A 26813-nucleotide genomic window follows, 5' to 3' on the forward strand; every position below is an offset into this window, starting at 1 on the left:
TTACGTTTCTCTATCACTTTTTATTTACAGCATGTGAGAGAACATTCATAAACGTAGTGTATCGAACACTAAAAACTAGGATCTATTGTAAGAAAATAAAAAACATTTTCACGTAGGTCTCCAATTCACAAACATACGTTTACAAAAAAAGAAATACATTATCAATATTCATTATCAATATTCATATTAATAACAATAATACAATGTTTCCATATAAATATGGTTCATTTTGGTTGGCTGGAATAGAACAATGTACAAAATGTCAGCCAGACGTTTTTATTTACAGAATCGCGTCTTGAGTCAATGTTGATACTCAAATTGTTCAAGTTTCTCTATTGCTAGCATGCACTGGCTCGCACGGATATACATTTACATTTAAGTCATTTAGCAGACGCTCTTATCCAGAGCGACTTACAAATTGGTGCATTCACCTTATAATATCCAGTGGAACAACCACTTTACAATAGTGCATCTAAATCTTTTAAGGGGGGGTTAGAAGGATTACTTTATCCTATCCCAGGTATTCCTGTTTACCACGAGAGTTGGTAAACAGCTAATGACCGACTGTTCATTTTGACAACTTTCATACATTTTGTTAAACACTTCCAACAATACACAGTGTATATTAAAATTAAATGTATACTTTGGCCATTTAGCAGGCGCTCTTAAACATGATCCAAATGAACATTGTTAACAGAGTTTTGTCTCCGTACAGTGTTGAATGTGAAGTGATATTCTGCGAGTCAGGGTGATGACATCTCTGTGAACAGATGTAGGATCTTAAAAGTTCTTTGGGATTGGTGGGTCCCTTGCTGGACAGTTGAGCTAACATAGGCTAATGCGATTAGCATGAGGTTGTGAGTAACAAGAACATTTCCCAGGACATAGACATATCTGATATTGTCAGAAAGCTTAAATTCTTGTTCATCTAACTGCACTGTCCAATTTATAGTAGCTATTACAGTGAAATAATACCATGCTATTGTTTGAGGAGAGTACACAGGTTTGAACATGAAAAGTTATTAATAAACAAATTAGGCACATTTGGGCAGTCTTGATACAACATTTTGAACAGAAATGCAATGGTTCATTGGATCAGTCTAAAACTTTGCACACACACACACACACACACTGCTGCCATCTAGTGGCCAAAATCTAAATTGCACCTGGGCTGGAATAATACATTATGATCTTTCTCTTGCATTTCAAAGATGATGGTACAATTTTTTTTTGTAACTATTTGTTTTTTCTTTGTATTATCTTTTACCAGATCTAATGTGTTTTATTCTCCTACATTCGTTTCACATTTCCACAAACCTCAAAGTGTTTCCTTTCAAATGGTAGCAAGATAATGCATATCTTTGCTTCAGGTCCTGAGCTACCCTCAGTTAGATTTGGGTATGTCATTTAAAGCGAAAATTTAAAAAAGGGGCCGATCCTTAACCTTTTTTAATTTGATCCAGTCTCCAACAGCAGGAAAATAATCTTGCAGCCACAAGAAATGTGAAATATCATGTGTACATATTATATTAATGGACATTTAATGGATATTTTGTAGCGGTTAATACATAAGGTAAAATCAAGTCTGAAATTTGGAAATTACAAACTTTAGAAGCCTTTTTAAACATCAAATACACTTCAAGTTTTAAAGGAAAGTTCTGCAACATAGGTGATCAAATTAAGATCTTACATCTGTAGCGGTTTGCCTAGATACTCATGCCGGGGGATGGGTACACTCAACAAGTTGTCTCATTCTCCAACAATGTTCTAGTTCAAACCCAGTTCTGAGCTTAAGCATTGGTCTAATTCACACAGAAGTGTTTTCATTGTCAAACATGCAAAAGTTCCTTTATTCAGCACCATGTCGATGATGGCACGTGCCTTGTCTGCCTTCTCAGCTATTACCTTTACTGAGTCTTTTTCATAATTGTTGACCACTTTCTTCTGCAGGAGCCCATCCAGGAGACATTTAATAGTAGGCTCTGATACTTTTTCCACAAACTTACACCGCACAAAACGCAGCTGCTCCACAGCACGGACCTCCAGCCCACCAATCAACACAGTATCTGGGGGGGGGGGGGGGGCAGGGAAAAGTAAGAGATACATTTGCCAAACATGTACTTGTGATGGAAGATACCTTCTACATTTACTTGTAGATGATCCACATTATAGATACGTGTATGACAGTAAAGGGACTGGATGGGTTTAAATAACAACTTACCTGTTAGTGGCACTTGGCGTATCCATACCTCCTCATCCCCTCTCTTCAGAAGCCTAAGCTCCACATCCTCTGTACCTGCCTCCAGGATCACCTGGAAGGTGGGGTGGTAGTTGGGGCCGTAGTCACGGCGAAACCTTTCCTCCTGAAACACATGGAAAGTCAACGTTATGTCTCCACCAACTGACATTCAGTACATGGATCAGCACAGCTCACATTTCAAAATCACACAGCATTTGGTACGACAATGTTACATTCACATGATCCAGGACATGTCTGCTAAAAAAAACGTGGAAAAATATGATTTATTGTACCGATGGTTGTATCTTGTTTTTCTCAGCAGAATCACAGCAGAGTTTGTATATTTCCCCACAGGTGAGCAGGCAGTTAGAGGGGATCTGAATGTATTTGCAGGCCCGCTGTAGCTTCTCCACCTGCAATAGAATAAGAGCTGGTTATCAATAAGGGTTCTTTGATTATCAGAGGAGAGACAAATTACATAATTTACTTCCTAAAGTGACTTTCAGATTCATTTTAGCAACAAAAGTGTCCCTATACTGAATGTAAGGGTTCTTGCACCTCAGTGACAGGCACATTCACTGGAAGTAAATGTACGTTCAGAGTTGGCTTGCGGAGTTGTGGTTTGTGGAACAGCAGCACTTGGCCTTCCACTGAGGATGAGAAGTAGGAGGATACCAGGCCCCATAAGGAAAGGTCTGTGATGTCCATCACAGCATGTGAGTCAGTCACCCTGACTGGCTGCAAAACCTCCACACTGTCACCAGTAACATGGACCACAGATAAGGAATCAAAGCCTTTCCCTGCAATAGAGAAAAGGGTCATTTGTGAACTGTGTTGATTGTGTAACAGGGTGAAGATCGTCCTGTTACTAGGTAGTCATTTTGAATATCGCTATTGTGCTCTGGGATTGATGTTTCCAATTACTTCAAGGATAACGAAGTGATTAAGCACACCTGTGGCCCTCCCTTTAAGCGTTTGGGCGTGTCATATGTTTGCAGAGGGATGGACATGAGTGATACCATTATCATGAAAAAATGTGAACTTTTTGGAATTTATTACAATGGTGGTAAACTACACTACAGGAGTGGATAAGAACTCAGGAAGGACTGCTGTCGTCGTCGCTCCAGCTGAACAATTCTTGGGAGCGAGGGAAATAACAGGGGATGGACTGCATGAAGTACTGGCAGGAGCAATGGGAACTGCATGAAGTACTGGCAGGAGCAATGGGAACTGCATGAAGTACTGGCAGGAGCAATGGGAACTGCATGAAGTACTGGCAGGAGCAATGGGAACTGCATGAAGTACTGGCAGGAGCAATGGGAACTGCATGAAGTACTGGCAGGAGCAATGGGAACTGCATGAAGTACTGGCAGGAGCAATGGGAACTGCATGAAGTACTGGCAGGAGCAATGGGAACTGCATGAAGTACTGGCAGGAGCAATGGGAACTGCATGAAGTACTGGCAGGAGCAATGGGAACTGCATGAAGTACTGGCAGGAGAAATGGGATCCTCTCAGGTCCCTGGATCTGTGTAGGGCTCTGAGTAAAGTTGATTGATTGAGGATCATTTTTTGTTTTGTTTTGTATGTTGTTTTCGGACGTTAGAGGACGTCAAACGTTGTAGTTTCTCCCATTTCTGTTTTGGATTCTGTTTACAGAAATACAGGAACAACGTTTCAGGATGTAGCCCTAAAACCCATCATAGAAGAAGAAGATGAAGCGGGTCTGGGTGCATAGTCCCTTTACCCCTACCTACATCTACACCTACCCAGACTAACCTGTACCCCCATAGTCACTTTACCCCTACCTACATGTCCATATTACCCAGACTAACCTGTACCCCCATAGTCACTTTACCCCTACCTACATGTACACCTACCCAGACTAACCTGTACCCCATAGTCACTTTAGCCCTACCTACATGTACACCTACCCAGACTAACCTGTGTCCCCATAGTCACTTTACCCCTACCTACATGTACATATTACCCAGACTAACCTGTACCCCCATAGTCACTTTACCCCTACCTACATGTACACCTACCCAGACTAACCTGTACCCCCATAGTCACTTTATCCCTACCTACATGTACATTTACATTTACATTTAAGTCATTTAGCAGATGCTCTTATCCAGAGCGACTTACAAATTGGTGCATTCACCTTAAATATCCAGTGGAACAACCACTTTACAATAGTGCATCTAAATCTTTTAAGGGGGGGGTTAGAAGGATTACTTTATCCTATCCCAGGTATTCCTTGAAGAGGTGGGGTTTCAGGTGTCTCCGGAAGGTGGTGATTGACTCCGCTGTCCTGGCGTCGTGAGGGAGCTTGTTCCACCATTGGGGTGCCAGAGCAGCGAACAGTTTTGACTGGGCTGAGCGGGAACTGTGCTTCCTCAGAGGTAGGGAGGCGAGCAGGCCAGAGGTGGATGAACGCAGTGCCCTTCTTTGGGTGTAGGGACTGATCAGAGCCTGAAGGTACGGAGGTGCCGTTCCCCTCACAGCTCCGTAGGCAAGCACCATGGTCTTGTAGCGGATGCGAGCTTCGACTGGAAGCCAGTGGAGAGAGCGGAGGAGCGGGGTGACGTGAGAGAACTTGGGAAGGTTGAACACCAGACGGGCTGCGGCGTTCTGGATGAGTTGTAGGGGTTTAATGGCACAGGCAGGGAGCCCAGCCAACAGCGAGTTGCAATAATCCAGACGGGAGATGACAAGTGCCTGGATTAGGACCTGCGCCGCTTCCTGTGTACATATTACCCAGACTTACCTGTACCCCCATAGTCACTTTACCCCTACCTACATGTACATATTACCCAGACTAACCTGTACCCCCGGCACATTGACTCTGTACCGGTACCCCCTGTATATAGTCTCCACATTGACTCTGTACCGGTACCCCCTGTATATAGTCTCCACATTGACTCTGTACCGGTACCCCTGTATATAGTCTCCACATTGACTCTGTACCGGTACCCACTGTATATAGTCTCCACATTGACTCTGTACCAGTACCCCCTGTATATAGTCTCCACATTGTACCGGTACCCACTGTATATAGTCTCCACATTGACTCTGTACCGGTACCCTCTGTATATAGTCTCCACATTGTACCGGTACCCACTGTATATAGTCTCCACATTGACTCTGTACCGGTACCCTCTGTATATAGTCTCCACATTGTACTGGTACCCACTGTATATAGTCTCCACATTGACTCTGTACCGGTACCGCCTGTATTTTGTCTCCACATTGACTCTGTACCGGTACCCACTGTATATAGTCTCCACATTGACTCTGTACCGGTACCCACTGTATATAGTCTCCACATTGACTCTGTACCAGTACCCCCTGTATATAGTCTCCACATTGTACCGGTACCCACTGTATATAGTCTCCACATTGTACCGGTACCCACTGTATATAGTCTCCACATTGACTCTGTACCGGTACCCCTGTATATAGTCTCCACATTGACTCTGTACCGGTACCGCCTGTATTTTGTCTCCACATTGACTCTGTATCGGTACCCTCTGTATATAGCCTCCACATTGACTCTGTACCGGTACCCCCTGTAAGCCTCTTTATTGTTATGTCATTTTCTTGTGTTACTTTATGATTAGATTTTTTTTAACTTTCGTTTATTTAGTAAATATTTTCTTAACCTCTTACATGTAGACGTTCCGCTAGCGGAACACCTGCTCCAATATCCAATGATAGGCGTGGCGCGAATTACAAATTCCTCAAAAATACAAAAACTTCCATTTTTCAAACATATGACTATTTACCAGCATTTTAAAGACAAGACTCTCCTTTATCTAACCACACTGTCCGATTTCAAAAAGGTTCAAAATAATCCATAGTTATATCCAAATAGCGGCGTTTTGTTCATGCGTTCAAGACACTATCCGAAGTGTAAATAAGGGTCACGAGCATGGCGCATTTCGTGACAAAAAAATGTCTAAATATTCCATTACTGTACTTCGAAGCATGTCAACCACTGTTTAAAATCAAATTTTATGCCAATTTTCTCGTAAAAAAGCGATAATATTCCAACCGGGAGTGGTGGTTTTCGTTCAAAGACGACAGTCCTCATGCACGCGTGCGCCAGTCTCTGTACTCTGTTCGACCACTATCAAAATGCGCTAATGTTTTTCAGCCAGGGCCTGCAAAGCCACGATTCAGCTTTTTGCCGCCTTCTGAGAGCCCATGGGAGCCGTAGGAAGTGTCACGTAACAGCTGAGATCCCCTGTTTTGGATAGAGATAATCAAGAAGGCCAAGAAATGGTCAGACGGGGTACTTCCTGTACAGAATCTTCTCAGGTTTTGGCCTGCCAAATGAGTTCTGTTATACTCACAGACACCATTCAAACAGTTTTAGAAACTTTGGAGTGTTTTCTATCCAAAGCTAATAATTATATGCATATTCTAGTTTCTGGGCAGGAGTAATAATCAGATTAAATCGGGTACGTTTTTTTATCCGGCCGTGAAAATACTGCCCCCTAGCCATAACAGGTTAACTCTATTTCTTGATGTCAAGGCTGTGGGTAACTGGTGAAAGGAGTCAGGCGCAGGAGAGCTGAGATGCGTGGACAAGGTATTTAATTCAAGAAAATACCAGTATAAACACAATACTATGGCGCTGGAAAAATACCGGTACCACAAAATAAACAGGCGTAATAACAAAACCCGGTAACAATATACCAGCCGTCAGATACAGCCTTACAATAAAACAAACACGCACACAAACATGGGGGAAACCAGAGGGTTAAATAATGAACATGTAATGGGGGAATTGAAACCAGGTGTGTAAAAAACAAAGACAAAACAAATGGAAAATGAAAAGTGGATCGGTGATGGCTAGAAGGCCGGTGACGTCAACCGCCGAACAAGGAGAGGGACCGACTCTGGCGGAAGTCGTGACACTTGAACTGCATTGTTGGTAAAGCGCGTGTAAGTAAGCAATTCGCGGTAAGGTCTACACCTGTTGTATTCGGCGCATGTGACAAATATAATTAGATTTGATTTGAAGCCAGATCAGGGAGAGGAGAGGTAGACTGCTGGACTCCAAGCTGCCACGCGGTCAAGGTGTTTTAGAGTATTGTTGTTGTAAAGGTATTTTAGAGTATTGTTGTTGTAAAGGTATTTTAGAGTATTGTTGTTGTCAAGGTGTTTTAGAGTATTGTTGTTGTAAAGGTATTTTAGAGTATTGTTGTTGTAAAGGTATTTTAGAGTATTGTTGTTGTAAAGGTATTTTAGAGTATTGTTGTTGTCAAGGTGTTTTAGAGTATTGTTGTTGTAAAGGTATTTTAGAGTATTGTTGTTGTAAAGGTATTTTAGAGTATTGTTGTTGTCAAGGTATTTTAGAGTATTGTTGTTGTCAAGGTGTTTTAGAGTATTGTTGTTGTAAAGGTATTTTAGAGTATTGTTGTTGTAAAGGTATTTTAGAGTATTGTTGTTGTCAAGGTGTTTTAGAATATTGTTGTTGTAAAGGTATTTTAGAGTATTGATGTTGTCAAGGTGTTTTAGAGTATTGTTGTTGTAAAGGTATTTTAGAGTATTGTTGTTGTAAAGGTATTTTAGAGTATTGTTGTTGTAAAGGTATTTTAGAGTATTGTTGTTGTCAAGGTGTTTTAGAGTATTGTTGTTGTCAAGGTGTTTTAGAGTATTGTTGTTGTAAAGGTATTTTAGAGTATTGTTGTTGTAAAGGTATTTTAGAGTATTGTTGTTGTAAAGGTATTTTAGAGTATTGTTGTTGTAAAGGTATTTTAGAGTATTGTTGTTGTCAAGGTGTTTTAGAGTATTGTTGTTGTAAAGGTATTTTAGAGTATTGTTGTTGTCAAGGTGTTTTAGAGTATTGTTGTTGTAAAGCTTATTAAGTAAAGTTTTGTTTGTTTCTGGGCCTTATTTATTGAACCGTTTGCATTTTATTATAATTCATATTTATTTATTTATTTTATTCTGTGTTTAATGGTTTAAACACAGAATAAATCCTGAATCCTCAGTCAATTTGTAGCCACACTTTCTAGCTTGTGTGGCTTCTCACTGTGTGCTGTGCTGTTTGCTCTACCTTGACTGAGTGCTGCTGCAGTACCTACTGAACTAAGGCCTAGATCCAATCAGATCAAGCGTTAACCCGGGCGATAGTGGATGTTTTTGGAGGTGTTGGTAGGTGGAATTGCAAAAGAGCTGTCAAATTGGTGAGCAGCTACTCTTGTGATCATTGTCAAGAAACCACACCCGTCCCACTCGGGTTAGAAGTTCAGAACGAGAAAGTGAAAATCATGAAACAAAATAATTAGTATTTCTATCAGTTTAATCGAGGTGTAGATTACATCTCACATTCCAGTGTTAGAACTTGTAAACAAGACTGCATTGGATTTCTCGTAATTTAACTCCGTGCAGCCGATCGCAATGTCCGCTTTAGGTACTGTATAATGCCAGGAACCATTTGTGGATTTGACAGCTGTAAAGCAGTTCCACCTCCGACACCGTTAAAACATCAGCTATGTGGCTGTCGGCTAAAGCAGATCTGTTTGAATTGGACCCTAAATTCTTCGCTGTGACATTTCTATTTCTACCGTGTTTACTTAACCATTCAACTTTAAACAACTTTAAGAACGCTGTTTGATGGAGTTCCGTAGTAGTTTGTTTCAATTAGAGCTTTCATATTTACCCCTGTAACTGTAACACCCTAATTAATTAGTAATGAACAATATTTGTGTAATTCTGTCTAGCATGACCTGTTTCCTTACCATGTACCCAGTTGAAGTCTTTAATGACTCTGCCCTATCCCAAGAATATGTTCAATTGTCTATTTGGACAGATGTTGACATTTGAACTTTGATGAAGACGTAGTGTAAAACTCACCAGAGGAAATCTCACAGTGTGGGAGGTGTAACTGACGAACAGATCCCTGAGGACACTCAATGCTAAACAGAGGTCCGGCAGGTGTCCGGCCTGTGGAGTGCAGGAGACTGTCGTCCCATTGGACAGTCCTGTAAAGCACCTCCCCTTCCCTCTCCATCAGAAACACCAGCCCTGTCAACATACACTGGAACAGGCCTGCATGGGGGCACTGGAGCCTGGGGGCCACAGGACAGAAGTGGCACTCATTTGAATAAACATTTTAGATGGTTCCTCACCCAGGAAGTAGTGTATGGGCCAGGAGAAACTATAATCCATTGTTCGGTTTTCTTTCTATTTAAAATAAATGATGTCGCGTTGACTACGGCGATATAATATATATGAACGCTGCTGCATTATTACCTGTGTCCGATTTGACTGTGATCTGTATCAGAAAGTGGGCTGGCTGTCACTGGCAAAGCAGAGAATGCAACATTGCATTCTATTCATTTACAGCTCTCTTGCAGAATTTACCATATTACGACACATCGCTTCTAACGCACAGAGGAAGGAAGTACACGACATGGCCAAAGGTACAGTATGTGGACATCCCTTCAAATTAGTGGATTTGTTGCTGACAGGTGTATAAAATCGAACACACAGCCATGCAATCTCCATAGACAAACATTGTCAGTAGAATGGCCTGTACTGAAGAGCTCAGTGACATTCAACGTGGCACCGTCATAGGATGCCACCTTTCCAACAAGTCAGTTTGTCAAATTTCTGCCCTGCTAGAGAAACTGTAAATGCTATTATTGTGAAGTGGACACGTCTAGGAGCAACAATGGCTCAGAACGGGACCGCCGAGTGCTGAAGTGCGTAATGTGTAAAAGTCGGCTGTCCTCGGTTGTCCTCACTACCGAGTTACAAACTTCCTCTGGAAGCAACGTCAGCACAAGAACTGTTCATCGGGAGCTTCATGAAATGGGTTTCCATGGCCGAGAAGACGCACACAAGCCTAAGATCACCATGCGCAATGCCAAGCGTCGGTTGGAGTGGTGTAAAGCTCACCTCCATTGGACTCTGGAATAGTGGAAACACTGACCTCTCTGGAGTGATGAATCACACTTCACCATTTGCCAGTCCAATGGACGAATCTTGGTTTGGCGGATGCCAGGAGAACGCTACCTGCCCAAATGCATAATGCCAACTGTGTTTTTCATGGTTCGGGCTAGGCCCCTTTAGTTCCAATTAAGGGAAATCTTAACACTACATTATATAATGACATTCTGCACGATTCTGTGCTTCCATCTTTGTGGTAACAGTTTGGGCAAGGCCCTTTCCTGTTTCAGCATGACAATGCCCCCGTGCACAAAGCGAGGTCCATACAGAAATGGTTTGTCAAGATCTGTGTGGAAGAACTTGACTGGCCTGCACAGAAATCTGACCTCAACCCCATCGAACACCTTTGGGATGAATTGGAACGCTGACTGCGAGCCAGGTCTAATCGCCCAACATCAGTGCCCGACCTCACTAATGCTCTTGTGGCTGAATGGAAGCAAGTCCCCGCAGCAATGTTCCAACATCTAGTGGAAAGCCTTCCCAGAAGAGTGGAGACTGTTACAGTAGCAAAGGTGGCGACCAACTCCATAACAATGCCCATGATTTTGGAATGAAACGTTCGATGAGCAGGTGTCCACATACTTTTAGTGTACCTTTTAGTGCAACTTACTCGCTCACAGGAACGGCTAACTCTTGGAATTCCTTTGGTAGCTACCGATTTAGGTAAAACAGCTTTTGTTTTTATGTGTCGCATACATGGAACAAATTTCAGAGTACAATACAGTTAAATTCACTCCTGCCTTTTGGGCATTTTAGGGAATTGGTAAATGACCTGTTCACAGACAAAATGTACAGTGAGCTCCAAAGATTTTGGCTCTGTACTCCAGCATTTTGGATTTGAAATGATACAATGACTATGAAGTTAAAGTGCAGACTGACAACTTTAATTTGAGGGTATTTTGATCCATATCAGGCGAACCGTTTAGAAATTACAGCACTGTTTGTTCATACTGTAGTCCCCCCATTATAGGGGAAAAATTCATTTGTGTATTAAAGCAGTAAAAATACTACGTTAATATCATATCCTAACTTCCCGTTATTCTAATTGTGAGAGGTTAGGATGTCTTGGGGGTATGATATTTATGCGTCAGTAACTTTCTCGCTCATCATTATTCACGATTAATCATCCGTCATTAGCAACATTAATGTAGAACATATTCTATTCTTATTTACAATTAAAATGACATAATACATGATTTACAATTAAAATGACATAATACATGATTTACAATTAAAATGACATAATACATGATTTACCATTAAAATGACATAATACATGATTTACAATTAAAATGACATAATACATGATTTACAATTAAAATGACATAATACATGATTTACAATTAAAATGACATAATACATGATTTACAATTAAAATGACATAATACATGATTTACAATTAAAATGACATAATACATGATTTACAATTAAAATGACATAATACATGATTTACAATTCCTTTTTTTTCTGTTGGGAAGAAAATAATCTGAATCAAACCAAATGCATCCAACCAGTTTGTGGAGTCTCCAGCTTGTTGTTAGTCATTCTGAATATGGGACCAAATACTTACCTGTTTACTATACTGAACAAAAATATAAATGCAACATGTAAAGTGTTGATCCCATGTTTCATGAGCTGAAATAAAATCTCAGAAATGTTCCATACGCACAAAAAGATTATTCCTCAAATATTTGGTGCACAAATTTTTGTTCCATCCCTGTTACTGAGTATTTCTCCTTCGGCATATAATCCATCCCCCTGACAGGTGTGGCATATCAAATCGCTGATTAAACAGCAGGATCATTACACAGGTGCACCTTGTGCTGGGGACAATAAAAGGCCACTAAATTGTGCAGTTTTGTCACAAAACAAAAATGCCACGGATGTCTCAAGTTTTGAGGGAGCGTGCAATTAGCATGCTGACTGCAGTAATGTCCACTAGAGCTTTTGGCAGAGAATTTAATGTTCATTTCTCTACCATAAGCCGCCTCCAACGTCATTTTAGAGAATTTGGCAGTACGTCCAACCTGTCTCACAACCGCAGACAGCATGTATGGTGTCGTTTCGCAAGCGGTTTGCTGATGTCAATGTTGTGAACAGAGTGCCCAATGGTGGTGGTGGGGTTATGGTATGGGTAGGCATAAGCTACGGACACAATTGCATTTTATCAATGTTAATTTGAATGCACAGAGATACCGTGACGAGATCATGAGGCCTGTTTGTCGTGCCATTCATCCGCCACCATCACCTCATGTTTCAGCATGATAATGCACAGCCCCATGTCGCAAGGATCTGTACACCATTCCTGGAAGCTGAAAATGTCCCAGTTCTTCCATGGCCAGCACACTCACCAGACATGTGACCCATTGAGCATGTTTGGATGCTCTGGTGTAACCAACAGATGCATATCTGTATTCCTAGTCATGTGGAAGACTAGGATCAAATACATGTATTTCCTTATATGAACTTTAACTTCGTAAAATATTTGAAATTGTTGCATTTTGCATTTATATTTTTGTTCAGTGTACTTTAATACACATATAAGTTAATTTGTCTCAATGCTTATACAAAAAGTGCTGTAATTTCTGACAGTCTGCACTTTAACCTCATACTCATTGTATCATTTCAAATCCAAAGTGCTGGAGTACAGAGCCAAAACTACAACAACAGAATTCACTGTCCCAATACTTTTGGACCTCACTGTTTTTTTCTAGTATTGTTTAGTAGTGTTGTATTTCTGATGATACTGCCTTTATTGTTGTATTTATATCATAAATTATATATATTCTATCATCCTGCTGCATTGTTTTGTATGAAGCAGGACTCCCCTTGCAAAAAGACAAATGTTTAAAGAAAGAAATAAAACAGTCCTACAAACGTCAACTAAGCTGGCAACCACTAGCAAACAATCAATGGAAGTAATAGGGGCGTGTTTTCTTTCTTCTTAATTAACGTCAAACCAAATATGGAGTTGATTTGGCCGTGACATTTTGAACATTTGCTCACATGTCATCACGCCAACTAAGCGGCTGTTAAGACAAAACTGAACCATGAATTACAGTTTCTCCTGGTTTTTAGACTTCTGTCAGCGTGAGGAACCATCTAACATCAGGTTGTAAAATCCTGACCTTCACCTTCAAGTGAAAAATGTATTCATGGATAATAAATGCTAACCTGTAATGGGTTTTTGTCAATTGTGGATGGATGTTTTTCAATTCAGGTTCTGTCAAAAGAGTTGGGGTCTGGAATAGAAAAAAGAACACAAACATGTCAGCCAACACTTTAAGGCCTACATTCTCTCTACTAAGCAGTGATGATGTTAATAACAACAGGCTGCATTACCTACAATATTTGCCTCTGTTTGGAATGAAAGACTTTCCACGCCTGTGTTTGAGACTGTCATTATACCATGCTTTGAGACAATACAACTTGTATTAATCAAACTCGTATACAACTGTTATCCATAAAACACAAAGACACAGAGCACAGAGTTAGAGAGCACTTTGATTGTCTTTAAGACCAACTATCTGGCCAGGGTGTTCATGCTGCATTATTGGTCCCTACACTCTACAAATTAGGCGTTCAACAAGGCTTCTTCTAAGATCATCAAAGATCTCTGAAGAATCTTAGGGTTCTTGGCACAGAAAATAGCCCCCAAAAGGTTCTTCCAAGAACCCCATAGTCGGTGGGGTTCATCGAGGACCCTCCTTAGTCGGTGGGGGTTCTTGCAGGAACCTAACTGCCCAACTTGAAACATTTGGATTCGAATATGAAAAGACAGCGGCTGCAGGCTGAAAAATGTAAAGATCTCAATTTAAGGTAAAGTTTATGCCTTGTATGGTTTAAATTGATATTGTTTTATGATGAGAGAACATCATAAACATCTCCTAAATCCAACCACATTGTCCGATTTCAAAGAGGCTTTACGGCGAAAGCATAAAGTTAGGTTATGTTAGGAGAGTACATTGAAAATAGCTGTGTGTAATGTTTTGTCAATTCAAAGACATGCGTCACCATAAGCGGATAACCAGCTAGAATTATGCACCAACCTTTGACAATCTTCCTCAGATGACACTCCTAAGACATTATGTTACACAATACAAGCATTTTTTGTTCCATCAAGTTCATATTTATATCCAAAAACAGCATTTTACCGAAGCGGTGAAAATCAGATTTTTTTTTCTCTCAAATGCTTCCGGTGAACAACGTTACAAATCACAAAATTACTATTCGATAACATTGGTAAATTATATTATTGTCATTCAAATATTCATAGTTTAACATTTCGTAAATGCTACTGCAATGCCAGATTTCAAAATAACTTTACTGGGAAATCACAATTTGCAATAAACCGGGTGCTGTGCTAAGAACAATAGGCTAGGCTATACAGGTTAGCACCATCTGTAACCATGTAATATCAAAATTACTATTGTCAATATTCCCTTACCTTTGATTATCTTCATCCATTGGCACTTCTAGAAATCCCAGGTCCACTACAAATGTGGTTTCTTTTGACAAAGTTCATAATTGATGTCCAAATAACTCCAAGTTGTTCCATGTTGTTAGCGCTTCGGTAGGCTACTAAAAAGTAGCGCGGGGGGGGGGGGGGGAGTCACGGCGAAAAGTAAAAAAAATAATCTATTTACATTGTTCAAACATGTCAAACGTTGTTTAGCATCAATCTTTAGAGCCATTTTTAACGTGAAACATCAGTAATGTTTCAACCCGACCTCTCCTGTGTCTTGAAAAACGTCTTTGAAAAATGTATCGCATCACATGATTGCGCAGGTGCAGCCAATAATGAAGTGACGACATCCCAGGGAGGTCAACTTCTCTTCATTGTCATCCGGTCTCTGTTCATCATAGACGCTTCAAACAACTTTATAAAGATCGTTGACATCTAGTGGAAGCCGTAGGAGTTGCGAAATGAATCCTTTCTCACTATGGTATCTATAAAACAATGACACTAAATAGTACAGTCACAAAAAAAATGTTGATCTATTTTTCACAGGTTTTTGCCTGCAATATGAGTTTTGTTATACTTACAGACACCATTCAAACTGTTTTAGAAAATTCAGAGTGTTTTCTATCCGAATGTGTTAATAATATGCATATCCTAGCTTCTGAGTTGGTGTAGGAGGCAGTTAAAAATGGGCACATATTTTTTTCAAAATTTCTCAATACTGCCCCCGAGCCTCAACAGGTTAAAAGAAAAAAAAGCGTCAGCTTTGAAGTGGTTATGCAATGTGGAAACACTCGTTTCAAAATTGGTCTCATTGTTGTCGCTTTTCAAATTCTATGAATGTCATTTAGTAATTTTAACAAATTTGATCCGTGTTTAATGACATCACCTTCCTGATGGCAATGCCTGACGACGTATCTCAAACTGATTTTGCCGACAAGAAGCGGAGCGTTCAAGCGTGGTATGTGCATTGAGAGTATTGGAGTTGGAATTTCAGTTTACTTCCTGAAAAAACTGAATTAAAAGGGAATTGAACCCAACCCTGCAGTGCAGTCAGTATGCCAAAGTGTAGATGATTACTTACATGAATGTGGCTAGAAGTCTTAAAACCCATTGGAATCCCTGAAATAAGAATCAATGGTCAACATTATCTCACTTGTTTTGGATTTGGAGACATCTGGTACTGTATCTCAGAAACAAACCCATGGATACAGTAGACACACCATTGTATATTTGAATTAAACCAAATAAATAACTGGCTAACATAAATATATATCGAGATATTCACCCCACATACTATTCTGTATAAGACTAACTGTCATCTGTATATTCATTTTTTAGTAAGTCACTTATTTTGGCCCCAATGTCTAGGTAAGTCAACATTACCAGGTAATCATTTACTTCAGAAAGTTTTACACTCATTGCTAACATTTAAAAAATGGGCACCATCATGTGGAATAGACCTAATACAAGTAAAGGTATGACTTACCTCGATTGAATGTTTTTGATTCTTCCATTCTGGTTCCCTCTGATCTAATGGCATCATCCCTTTGTTTCTGAACATTTGTTCCAGATCCCACTGTATGCATTGTGTACTTTATGTCAAAAGCCACAGGGCCACTGATATTGAAGCCAAGGTAAAATGAGATGTTGCCATCCTTCCACACACTGGCCTGTTTCTGGGGACAAATCTCGATCTCTTTGTTTGCCATACGGGCAAATGCCTTATGCACTCTGACCACTCCATTGACACGAAGAAGGTGATCCTGAATGCAAGTGTCCCTGATCTCTGCACTGCCTCTTGTTTTATTGAGAGTCCTTGATTTCCCTGTTTTCAGATGCACACAGATGTTGTCTATGCTTGATTTGTGAACAAGTCTTTTCAACCCAGCACCTTTACCCAGGTAAAACAAGGGCACAAGTTCCCTAGATTGTAGGTACTTCTTGTATTTGTTGTCAAAGGCCTGTTTCATGCACTCAACATACTTGTTAAGATCAATGTCATTGGTGACATCGCCCTCTCTTGCCTCCTCGGGCCAAAACAGTAGGAGGACAAGGAGGTAAAACTCTGGAGTCCAAAGTTTGGTATTTTCTTTCTCCATGAACTTCTGAAGAATGGCTCTAAGTTGTGGTAGAGTTGTGGGTTCTGGAGATGCCACTGGCCCATTGGTCTGGAGGATGTTGGCCAGGATGTAATTACAGGCAGTGTTAACATCGTCAGGGTTTTCTTTATTGATTATTTTCCACAGCTCTGTGATTTTACTCAAGTTGGTATTTGGATTGAGAGAGGAGAGGCCAGGAAAGGTAGAGGCCATTTCTTCTTTGAGTGTCTTTAATGGTAAGTCCTCCTTTGGACTGGGGGCAGTTGAATACTTCCTAAAACAATCAACAATTTCTCGCTGAAAGTATGGTGTCTGATCCTTCCAGTTCCTGGGCTCAGAGTAAGTGAGGTAACTCTCAAAAAAACAATAAAATTTCCTTTCAACCGCACCTCTGAGGCTGGTGATGAAAGTCTGGTACTTCATGAGCTTTCTGTCCTCAGACAGTATCGAGAGATGTTCAGCTGATATTTCCTGGGTAAGGAGTTTCCTCCATTTTGGGTTGAGATTTGTGAGGGAATTATAAACAATGTTAGCAACCTGTAGATAACCAAAGATTCCCCTGTTGTTGAAGGTATGATACATTTTTGTTGGACTGTCACCCTCCATGTGATTCACTGATTCCCTTTCAGCTAACTCCTCCTCTTGTTTGAAAGCCTTGATAGCTTTCTCTGCCCAAAACAAAATGTCTCTGGTCCCTGATTTTTCACCTGATTTTCCACTGACTTGTTTATACAAATGGTTCTTATGAACTTGTCCAAGTGTATCAGCAATGAATGAGTTGGTGGGCACTCTCTCTTTTGCTTTTTCAGCCCAAATCTCAGCTCTTGTAAAATCAGACATTTTGATGTAGTAAAAACGTGCAAGAGATTGAGGGTAGAACGGGTCATGCTTGAATGTTTCTGACGCGGTTTTCAACACATTCGCGCATTCAGGAATGCCTTCATGTTTCTCCATATCTAGAATTAGCCTGGAAAAGATCTCTTGGCCATTTGAGGTTGTTTCTCTCTTTGTTAACATGTCTTTGAAGAACAGTAACAAGGATGGCTGAATTTGTTGTCTGGTTAAGTACTGCAGAAAGTCCAGTGTTGCTGAGCTCCTAGCTATACCAGCATCTGCCAGCAACTGAACACATTGATGTGCAAGTACTGGGTGTGCTATGCAGACTCTCTTGTCTTCTCCTCCATGTCTTGAGAATGTGACTATGAGATCACTGAAAGGTTGCATGCGTTTCTCAAATGACAGGTTCACACCAAAGGGGTCTTGATGGCTGAGGAATGCCTCACATTGTGACTGTAAGAGGTAGGAGCCAGGAACATAGGAGTTCACCAGAGCTAAAAAGGCAAAGAGTTTGGTGTTGCGGGAGACTTTGTTTTGCTGAAGATATTCAGTGATTTTTTTTCCCTCTTTTGAACAAAATGTTTTCCTCATGTATTCTTCATTGAAATTATGTTGCATTATGTTAAAGCCGTGAAACTTCCCCATCTCGTCTCTGTGATGCCTCTGTATTAGTTTTTCTTTGCTAACAAAGCTTGTTTTCTCTTTGTCAGAAAGACGTGATTTCAGGAGTAAATCTGCCTCAGTTCTACTCTCATCCTCCTCATCGTCTATGATACTGGCCGAGCGTATGCATTGTAGAATTATGACCACAGGGAATTTAGCACTGATTTTTTGCTCTGTTATTTCTCTGATGAGAAAGTCCTGTAAGTGGTCCCTCAGGTGTTCATTGTCCTGCAAAAGAAGCACAGTATTCTGGTTTTCTGGACCACCGGTTGCAAAAAGTTCGATCACCTGTTTAGCGATAGTCCTGGTGTCCGACAGGGGGTCTTTCTGGACTTGTTTGCCCATATCTTTCTTGTCAGAAGACGGGTCGACCAGAACAGCACACCTGAGCTCTTTCCTCAGGTCCCAGAGTATTTGCATGGCCAGGGTGGTTCCTCCACTGCCTGGCTGGTGCAACAGCTTAATACTGTTTACACTCCAACTGCCCTGTCTCTGTAAGTTGATGAGTTCCCTCAGCTTTTCATAACCATCTCTTCTGATAAATTCAATCTCCTTTTCTTCTCCTGTAGGTGTGGCACTGCTGTCAGAGTTTGCCCTCTCATCAGCCAGGTAAAAGTTCATCCATTTAGGTGGGGTTCCCTTGTAAAAATCTGACTCAGTCTTCAAAGCAACTGCTGGGTGGATTTGTTCTCCTTCAAACTCACTTGCACTCAAGACATCTAGAAATGAGAGTGAGTCCATGAGTTCACTGTCCATGAGAATTACCCCACCCCCAGCATTGGATAGGGTTGGTATCACTTTGCCTGCCATGACAGGTAGCTATGTTGGGACTCTCTCACAGTGGAGGGAAAATAGATTTTCATCTGTGGCATCTGATGACGCCTGCAAAGGCTGATAATTCCTGTGGCAAGGAGGGAGTAACCTTTCCCCTAGGCTATTACTAAGTACAGCACAGATAAGCCTGGAATATCAACCATTCCAACTAATGTATTGCATATATCTTATTTTAGCAATCACATTAATGCGAGGCATGGCCAAGAATCAGAGACGTATAGTGTGCTCAGAGGCTGTGTTCAGAGAGAGGTTCAGAAAGAGTTGATTGATTTGAGATAAAGCCAATGGTTTTTGGTCAGGACTTTGTTCCTTGCTTTCTATTGGGTTTAACGACGGCCAAATTTGAATTAAAGACAATGTTATTTTTACGTGGCGCTGTCGTTTGTTCCAGTTGGCCTTGGTTATTTTCAACATGTTTTATCATGTCCAATCTACAACAAAAAACAAACAACATTTCAGTCAAAATAAGATTAAGTTTGATGAATGAAAACCAGGATGGGTAAAAATGACTAAATACAATGAAAAAATACTGATACAAAATACCATAAAGATCAAGGGACAATTTCAGCTTGATCTGATATAATTAAAACACTGCTGAATTACTCATTTTACAAACAAAATACCATACTTGTATCTTGTAATGTACAGTATTTCATAAAATATACATTTTTTGCATTTTAAGATATGAATACATTTGCAAGTAGGTGGGACGAACAGCAACAACATTCTCAGTAACAGTTACAAAAAACATTTTACTTGCTATGACTGTGATATGTTGTCGTTTATCTACCTTAAGTTGAGCAAATCAATCTGATAAGAGTGTCTGCTAAATTACCAAAATCAAAATATATAAGTGAAAATGAACACACCAAAATAAACTGCAAAGCACACTGGGTATTATTTTTTACCTAATTTCAGGGGCGGAGCTCATTAGAATAATACTCAGCATGCTTTGCAATTGTTCACTTTTACATACACATTTATATTTTTCATGGAGCAGAAGCTCTTATTACACCATAGTGCAATTAGACTTCTGATACCAATGCATGGTGAAGGGGGGGGGGCACAAAATGTAAACATATTTTGCATTTTGAAAATACAAATGACAGTATTTTGAGAATATCAAATATCAAATACATTGGAGTGTAGTTCAGCCCAGTGTAATTCAAATGACAAAATACTCAGAGGTAATTAAAATACGTATTTCTAATACATGTAAAAGACAATTTCAGCTCGATCTGATAACACTGAAACACTACCCATCTTACAAACTAAATACTATACATATACTGTAAAAGCATACACTTTTCAGTTATTTCCTAGTGAATGGGATAGAAGGCATTTTGAAACCCTTTGCCCTGATTCCTCACCTACTGTATAAAGCTACTGTAAGCTGTCTGTATTTGTTGGTCTGCTGCCATAGAAGCCAGGAAAGCCAGCAAATATGACCCCATTTGCCCCATGTGGGTATTCGGTGGGTAAGGTGGGCACTAGCTATCCCACATCAAGCCCAACCTGCCCAGCATGTGCTAGCCCACACCAGCCCAACACAGGCTAGCAAACACCAAGCTCACACCAGCCCAAACAGGTTATCCCACACCAAGCCAACACCAAGCCCACACCAGCCCAACACAGGCTTGCCTACACCAAGACTACACCATCCCAACACAGGCTAGCAAACACCATGCTCACACCAGCCCAAACAGGTTATCCCACACCAAGCCAACACCAAGCCCACACCAGCCCAACACAGGCTTGCCTACACCAAGACTACACCATCCCAACACAGGCTAGCAAACACCAAGCTCACACCAGCCCAAACAGGTTATCCCACACCAAGCCAACACCAAGCCCACACCAGCCCAACACAGGCTTGCCTACACCAAGACTACACCATCCCAACACAGGCTAGCAAACACCAAGCTCACACCAGCCCAAACAGGTTATCCCACACCAAGCCAACACCAAGCCCACACCAGCCCAACACAGGCTAGCCCACACCAAGCCCACATTAGCCTTACATGGGCCAGCCGAAACCAACCCAACACAGGCCTAGCCTACACCAAACTCAAATCAGCCTAACACATGCTGGCCACAAAATGCCCACACCAGCCCAACACGGGCTAACCCACAATCAAAAACCCAGCAAAAAAAGAAAAGACAAAAACACTACAATGAATACTGTAGTATTTACTGTGGTATACTGTAGTATTTACAGTTAACTATAGTATAAATACTTAATTAATGTAGTGTTTTTGCAGATTGTAGTATACTGTAGTATTTATTGTAACGTTTTTACAGACTGTAATATACTGTAGTATTTACTATGGTGTTTTTGTTTTATTATCTTTGACATCGAATTGGAGGCTTTCTCCTTCGCTGTTTTAGTATTACTGGAGGAATTGTAAAAGGTTACATTTTCATAACCTGTAGGTACTGTAGGTAGGACTGGGGTCTGAACAGATTGTTCAGTGCTTCTGCTATTTTCTAAAACCTGCATTGACCAAATTGGGATATGGGGAGGGAAATAGGCAGGATATAAGCAAATTAAATACTGTAGTATTTACTATAGTTAAAAAGTGTACTGGTTTTGCGGACCGTAGGGTTTTTGCAGACATTACTGTAGTATTACTATAGTATATGTCACAAGGGTCGTCGAAAGGGGGCCAAGGCGCAGCATGTAAAGTGCTCATATTTTCTTTATTAATGATGACACTTAAACCAAAATAACAAAAACAACAGCCAACATTTCCATAAGGTACACTGACAAAACGGAAAACAACTACCCACAAAACCCAAAAGAAAAACAGGCTGCCTAAGTATGGCTTCCAATCAGAGACAACGATAGACACCTGCCTCTGATTGGAAACCATACCTGGCCAAAACATAGACAACAAAACATAGAAATAGAAATCTAGAAAATAATATTATTAACAATGGTCTAAACTCCTCCACCATCTTAACATTCACTTCCTCTGTAAACGTTGCCAGTGACTTAGTTCAACCATTATTCAATGAACTTCTGTCTAATACTCTTTAATCTAGATAATCTCTTTATCTGCTATTCCCTATTTTTATTCTGGATACTTACTTTGCTATCTCCTCTCTCCGGAATAGAGATTATCTTGTGTTCTGTCGTCTCCAAATGGATCCTGCTGAACAGAGACAGATTTAGTTTTGTTTTTACTTAAAACACTCCAACATGTAGAAAAATATGATGCAGGAGGCGGATCCTACACCAGAGATTCGTCACAAATGGCCTTCTATTCCCTGTATAGTGTACTACTTCATAGGGCTCTGGTCGAATGTAGTGTAGTATATAGGGAATATAAAGCTATTTAGGACACTTCCTGTGGGTGTTACTTCCTAAGGGCAGCTCACTCACGATAGGGAACTGAATGTCATACATATGAAATATCTCACAGCACCATGTAATGGAACTATATAACCCCAGTCTAACAACACCATGTAATGGAACTATATAACCCCAGTCTAACAGCACCATGTAATGGAACTATATAACCCCAGTCTAACAACACCATGTAATGAAACTATATAACCCCAGTCTAACATCATATATAACCCCAGTCTAACAGCACCATGTAATGGAACTATACAACCCCAGTCTAACAACACCATGTAATGGAACTATATAACCCCAGTCTAACAACATATATAACCCCAGTCTAACAGCACCATGTAATGGAACTATACAACCCCAGTCTAACAACACCATGTAATGAAACTATATAACCCCAGTCTAACATCATATATAACCCCAGTCTAACAGCACCATGTAATGGAACTATATAACCCCAGTCTAACATCATATATAACCCCAGTCTAACAGCACCATGTAATGGAACTATACAACCCCAGTCTAACAGCACCATGTAATGGAACTATATAACCCCAGTCTAACAACACCATGTAATGAAACTATACAACCCCAGTCTAACAGCACCATGTAATGGAACTATATAACCCCAGTCTAACAACACCATGTAATGGAACTATATAACCCCAGTCTAACAACACCATGTAATGTAACTATATAACCCCAGTCTAACAACACCATGTAATGAAACTATACAACCCCAGTCTAACAACACCATGTAATGAAACTATATAACCCCAGTCTAACATCATATATAACGCCAGTCTAACAGCACCATGTAATGGAACTATACAACCCCAGTCTAACAACACCATGTAATGGAACTATATAACCCCAGTCTAACAACACCATGTAATGAAACTATATAACCCCAGTCTAACAGCACCATGTAATGGAACTATATAACCCCAGTCTAACAGCACCATGTAATGGAACTATATAACCCCAGTCTAACAACACCATGTAATGGAACTATATAACCCCAATCTAACAGCACCATGTAATGGAACTATATAACCCCAGTCTAACAGCACCATGTAATGCAACTATATAACCCCAGTCTAACATCATATATAACCCCAGTCTAACAGCACCATGTAATGGAACTATATAACCCCAGTCTAACAGCACCATGTAATGGAACTATATAACCCCAGTCTAACAACACCATGTAATGGAACTATACAACCCCAGTCTAACAACACCATGTAATGGAACTATATAACCCCAGTCTAACAACATATATAACCCCAGTCTAACAGCACCATGTAATGGAACTATATAACCCCAGTCTAACAGCACCATGTAATGGAACTATATAACCCCAGTCTAACAGCACCATGTAATGGAACTATATAACCCCAGTCTAACAGCACCATGTAATGGAACTATATAACCCCAGTCTAACAACACCATGTAATGGAACTATATAACCCCAGTCTAACAGCACCATGTAATGGAACTATATAACCCCAGTCTAACAGCACCATGTAATGAAACTATATAACCCCAGTCTAACATCATATATAACCCCAGTCTAACAGCACCATGTAATGGAACTATACAACCCCAGTCTAACATCATATATAACCCCAGTCTAACAGCACCATGTAATGCAACTATATAACCCCAGTCTAACATCATATATAACCCCAGTCTAACAGCACCATGTAATGGAACTATATAACCCCAGTCTAACAGCACCATGTAATGGAACTATATAACCCCAGTCTAACAACACCATGTAATGGAACTATACAACCCCAGTCTAACAACACCATGTAATGGAACTATATAACCCCAGTCTAACAACATATATAACCCCTGTCTAACAGCACCATGTAATGGAACTATATAACCCCAGTCTAACAGCACCATGTAATGGAACTATATAACCCCAGTCTAACAGCACCATGTAATGGAACTATATAACCCCAGTAACACCATGTAATGGAACTATATAACCCCAGTAACACCATGTAATGGAACTATATAACCCCAGTCTAACAACACCATGTAATGGAACTATATAACCCCAGTCTAACATCATATATAACCCCAGTCTAACAGCACCATGTAATGGAACTATATAACCCCAGTCTAACAGCACTGTGTAATGGAACTATATAACCCCAGTCTAACAACACCATGTAATGGAACTATATAACCCCAGTCTAACAACACCATGTAATGGAACTATATAACCCCAGTCTAACAGCACCATGTAATGGAACTATATAACCCCAGTCTAACAGCACCATGTAATGGAACTATATAACCCCAGTCTAACATCATATATAACCCCAGTCTAACAGCACCATGTAATGGAACTATATAACCCCAGTCTAACAACATATATAACCCCAGTCTAACAGCACCATGTAATGGAACTATATAACCCCAGTCTAACAGCACCATTTAATGGAACTATATAACCCCAGTCTAACAGCACTGTGTAATGGAACAATATAACCCCAGTCTAACAGCACCATGTAATGGAACTATATAACCCCAGTCTAACAGCACTGTGTAATGGAACTATATAACCCCAGTCTAACAACACCATGTAATGGAACTATACAACCCCAGTCTAACAGCACCATGTAATGGAACTATATAACCCCAGTCTAACAGCACCATGTAATGGAACTATATAACCCCAGTCTAACAACACCATGTAATGGAACTATATAACCCCAGTCTAACAGCACCATGTAATGGAACTATATAACCCCAGTCTAACATCATATATAACCCCAGTCTAACAGCACCATGTAATGGAACTATATAACCCCAGTCTAACAACATATATAACCCCAGTCTAACAGCACCATGTAATGGAACTATATAACCCCAGTCTAACAGCACCATTTAATGGAACTATATAACCCCAGTCTAACAGCACCATGTAATGGAACTATACAATGGAACTATACAACCCCAGTCTAACAGCACCATGTAATGGAACTATATAACCCCAGTCTAACAGCACCGTGTAATGGAACTATATAACCCCAGTCTAACAGCACCATGTAATGGAACTATATAACCCCAGTCTAACAGCACTGTGTAATGGAACTATATAACCCCAGTCTAACAACACCATGTAATGGAACTATACAACCCCAGTCTAACAGCACCATGTAATGGAACTATATAACCCCAGTCTAACAGCACCATGTAATGGAACTATACAACCCCAGTCTAACAACACCATGTAATGGAACTATATAACCCCAGTCTAACAGCACCATGTAATGGAACTATACAACCCCAGTCTAACAACACCATGTAATGGAACTATATAACCCCAGTCTAACAGCACCATGTAATGGAACTATACAACCCCAGTCTAACAGCACCATGTAATGGAACTATACAACCCCAGTCTAACATCATATATAACCCCAGTCTAACAGCACCATGTAATGGTGTCTTCTAAAATCACAGATAAAATAACTGCAATTAATGTGTTTCATTCTTCTCTAATCTCTTGCTTCTCTCCCTCTTTCCCTCTCCGTGTGTGTGTGTGTGTGTGTGTGTGTGTGTGTGTGTGTGTGTGTGTGTGTGTGTGTGTGTGTGTGTGTGTGTGTGTGTGTGTGTGTGTGTGTGTGTGTCTGTGTGTGTGTGTGTCTGTGTGTGTGTGTGTGTGTCACAAAGCCCCATGTTAACAATCCTCCAAAGTCAATGTGGACATGTTTGCTGGGAACACCGCAGACTGAACGTTTTGCTTTTCTCCGAGGCTTTCCCGAAGCTATTGGGTGCAAACGATATAGCTCTACCAAAAATATCTTACGTTTCTGAGTTGTAACAATTATAAATATGTTATTTTAGAGACAATAATAAACGTACCTTCCGTCTGGTCTACCCATACAAACACTGGACTTGGAGAAACCTTGACTATTCATTCCAACACACCAACTACAGCAAGCTTCTTGCTGTGTATCAAACAGACATACTGGTCCATGCATGACTACAAAACAACAGTGACTATGGGCCAACAACTACACACACCTTATTCTGCTTTGATTTCCTGTAAAGGGAAGGACAGAGAGAGAACAGGTAAAACAGGTCATAACATCACCCTGCCCAATGTTACTATGTCCTGCCCATAAATGGATTTCCTTGCAATCTTGCTAGTGGGTGTGTGTTATGATTAACCAATAAGGCACAACAGGCTGTGTTCTGTCAGTGTAGTCTACGTTCCTTCCTCCTCTACATCTGACACCTGGCTCTACGCAGTCCTTCCCTGATTCCTCTCTGCTCCAGGTACGCAACTATAGATCTAGGTTCAGGGGTTGCTTACAAAACT

The 26813-nt window shown here is 40.5% G+C and overlaps 1 protein-coding gene across 6 annotated transcripts; it reads right to left on the reverse strand.

The window, feature by feature from the left end:
- Positions 1–26535, reverse strand: LOC106593679 (sterile alpha motif domain-containing protein 9-like). 6 transcript variants are annotated; one of them, XM_045690202.2, is made up of 10 exons: positions 26354–26535; positions 22196–22256; positions 16158–19535; positions 15753–15790; positions 13381–13448; positions 9109–9323; positions 2798–3039; positions 2533–2652; positions 2222–2363; positions 1–2066 (listed from the first exon to the last, which is right to left on the reverse strand). In XM_045690202.2, the coding sequence occupies exons 3-10, from the start codon at positions 19078–19080 to the stop codon at positions 1768–1770; spliced, it is 4047 nt and encodes a 1348-aa protein (XP_045546158.1). In that variant the 5' UTR covers positions 19081–19535; positions 22196–22256; positions 26354–26535; the 3' UTR covers positions 1–1767. The 6 variants fall into 6 exon arrangements, 3 of the variants coding, with proteins under 3 accessions (XP_045546158.1, XP_045546160.1, XP_045546161.1); XR_006757724.2 differs by lacking the exon at positions 2798–3039; XR_014379500.1 differs by lacking the exons at positions 2798–3039; positions 9109–9323.
- Between the last annotated feature and the right edge of the window lie 278 nt (positions 26536–26813).

Source organism: Salmo salar, chromosome 11 (genome assembly GCF_965601325.2).
Source record: "Salmo salar chromosome 11, fSalSal1, whole genome shotgun sequence".
NCBI classification, from domain to species: Eukaryota; Metazoa; Chordata; class Actinopteri; order Salmoniformes; family Salmonidae; genus Salmo; species Salmo salar.

Excerpts from the sequence above, each read along its gene's own strand:
- LOC106593679 (XM_045690202.2), bottom strand. The coding sequence starts at position 19,080 with ATGGCAGGCAAAGTGATACCAACCCTATCCAATGCTGGGGGTGGGGTA. Across the intron at positions 9,324-13,380 it reads TTGACAAAAACCCATTACAG|GCTCCAGTGCCCCCATGCAG; the intron begins GTTAGCATTTAT and ends TGTGGCCCCCAG. Across the intron at positions 3,040-9,108 it reads ACACTGTGAGATTTCCTCTG|GGAAAGGCTTTGATTCCTTA; the intron begins GTGAGTTTTACA and ends TCTCTATTGCAG.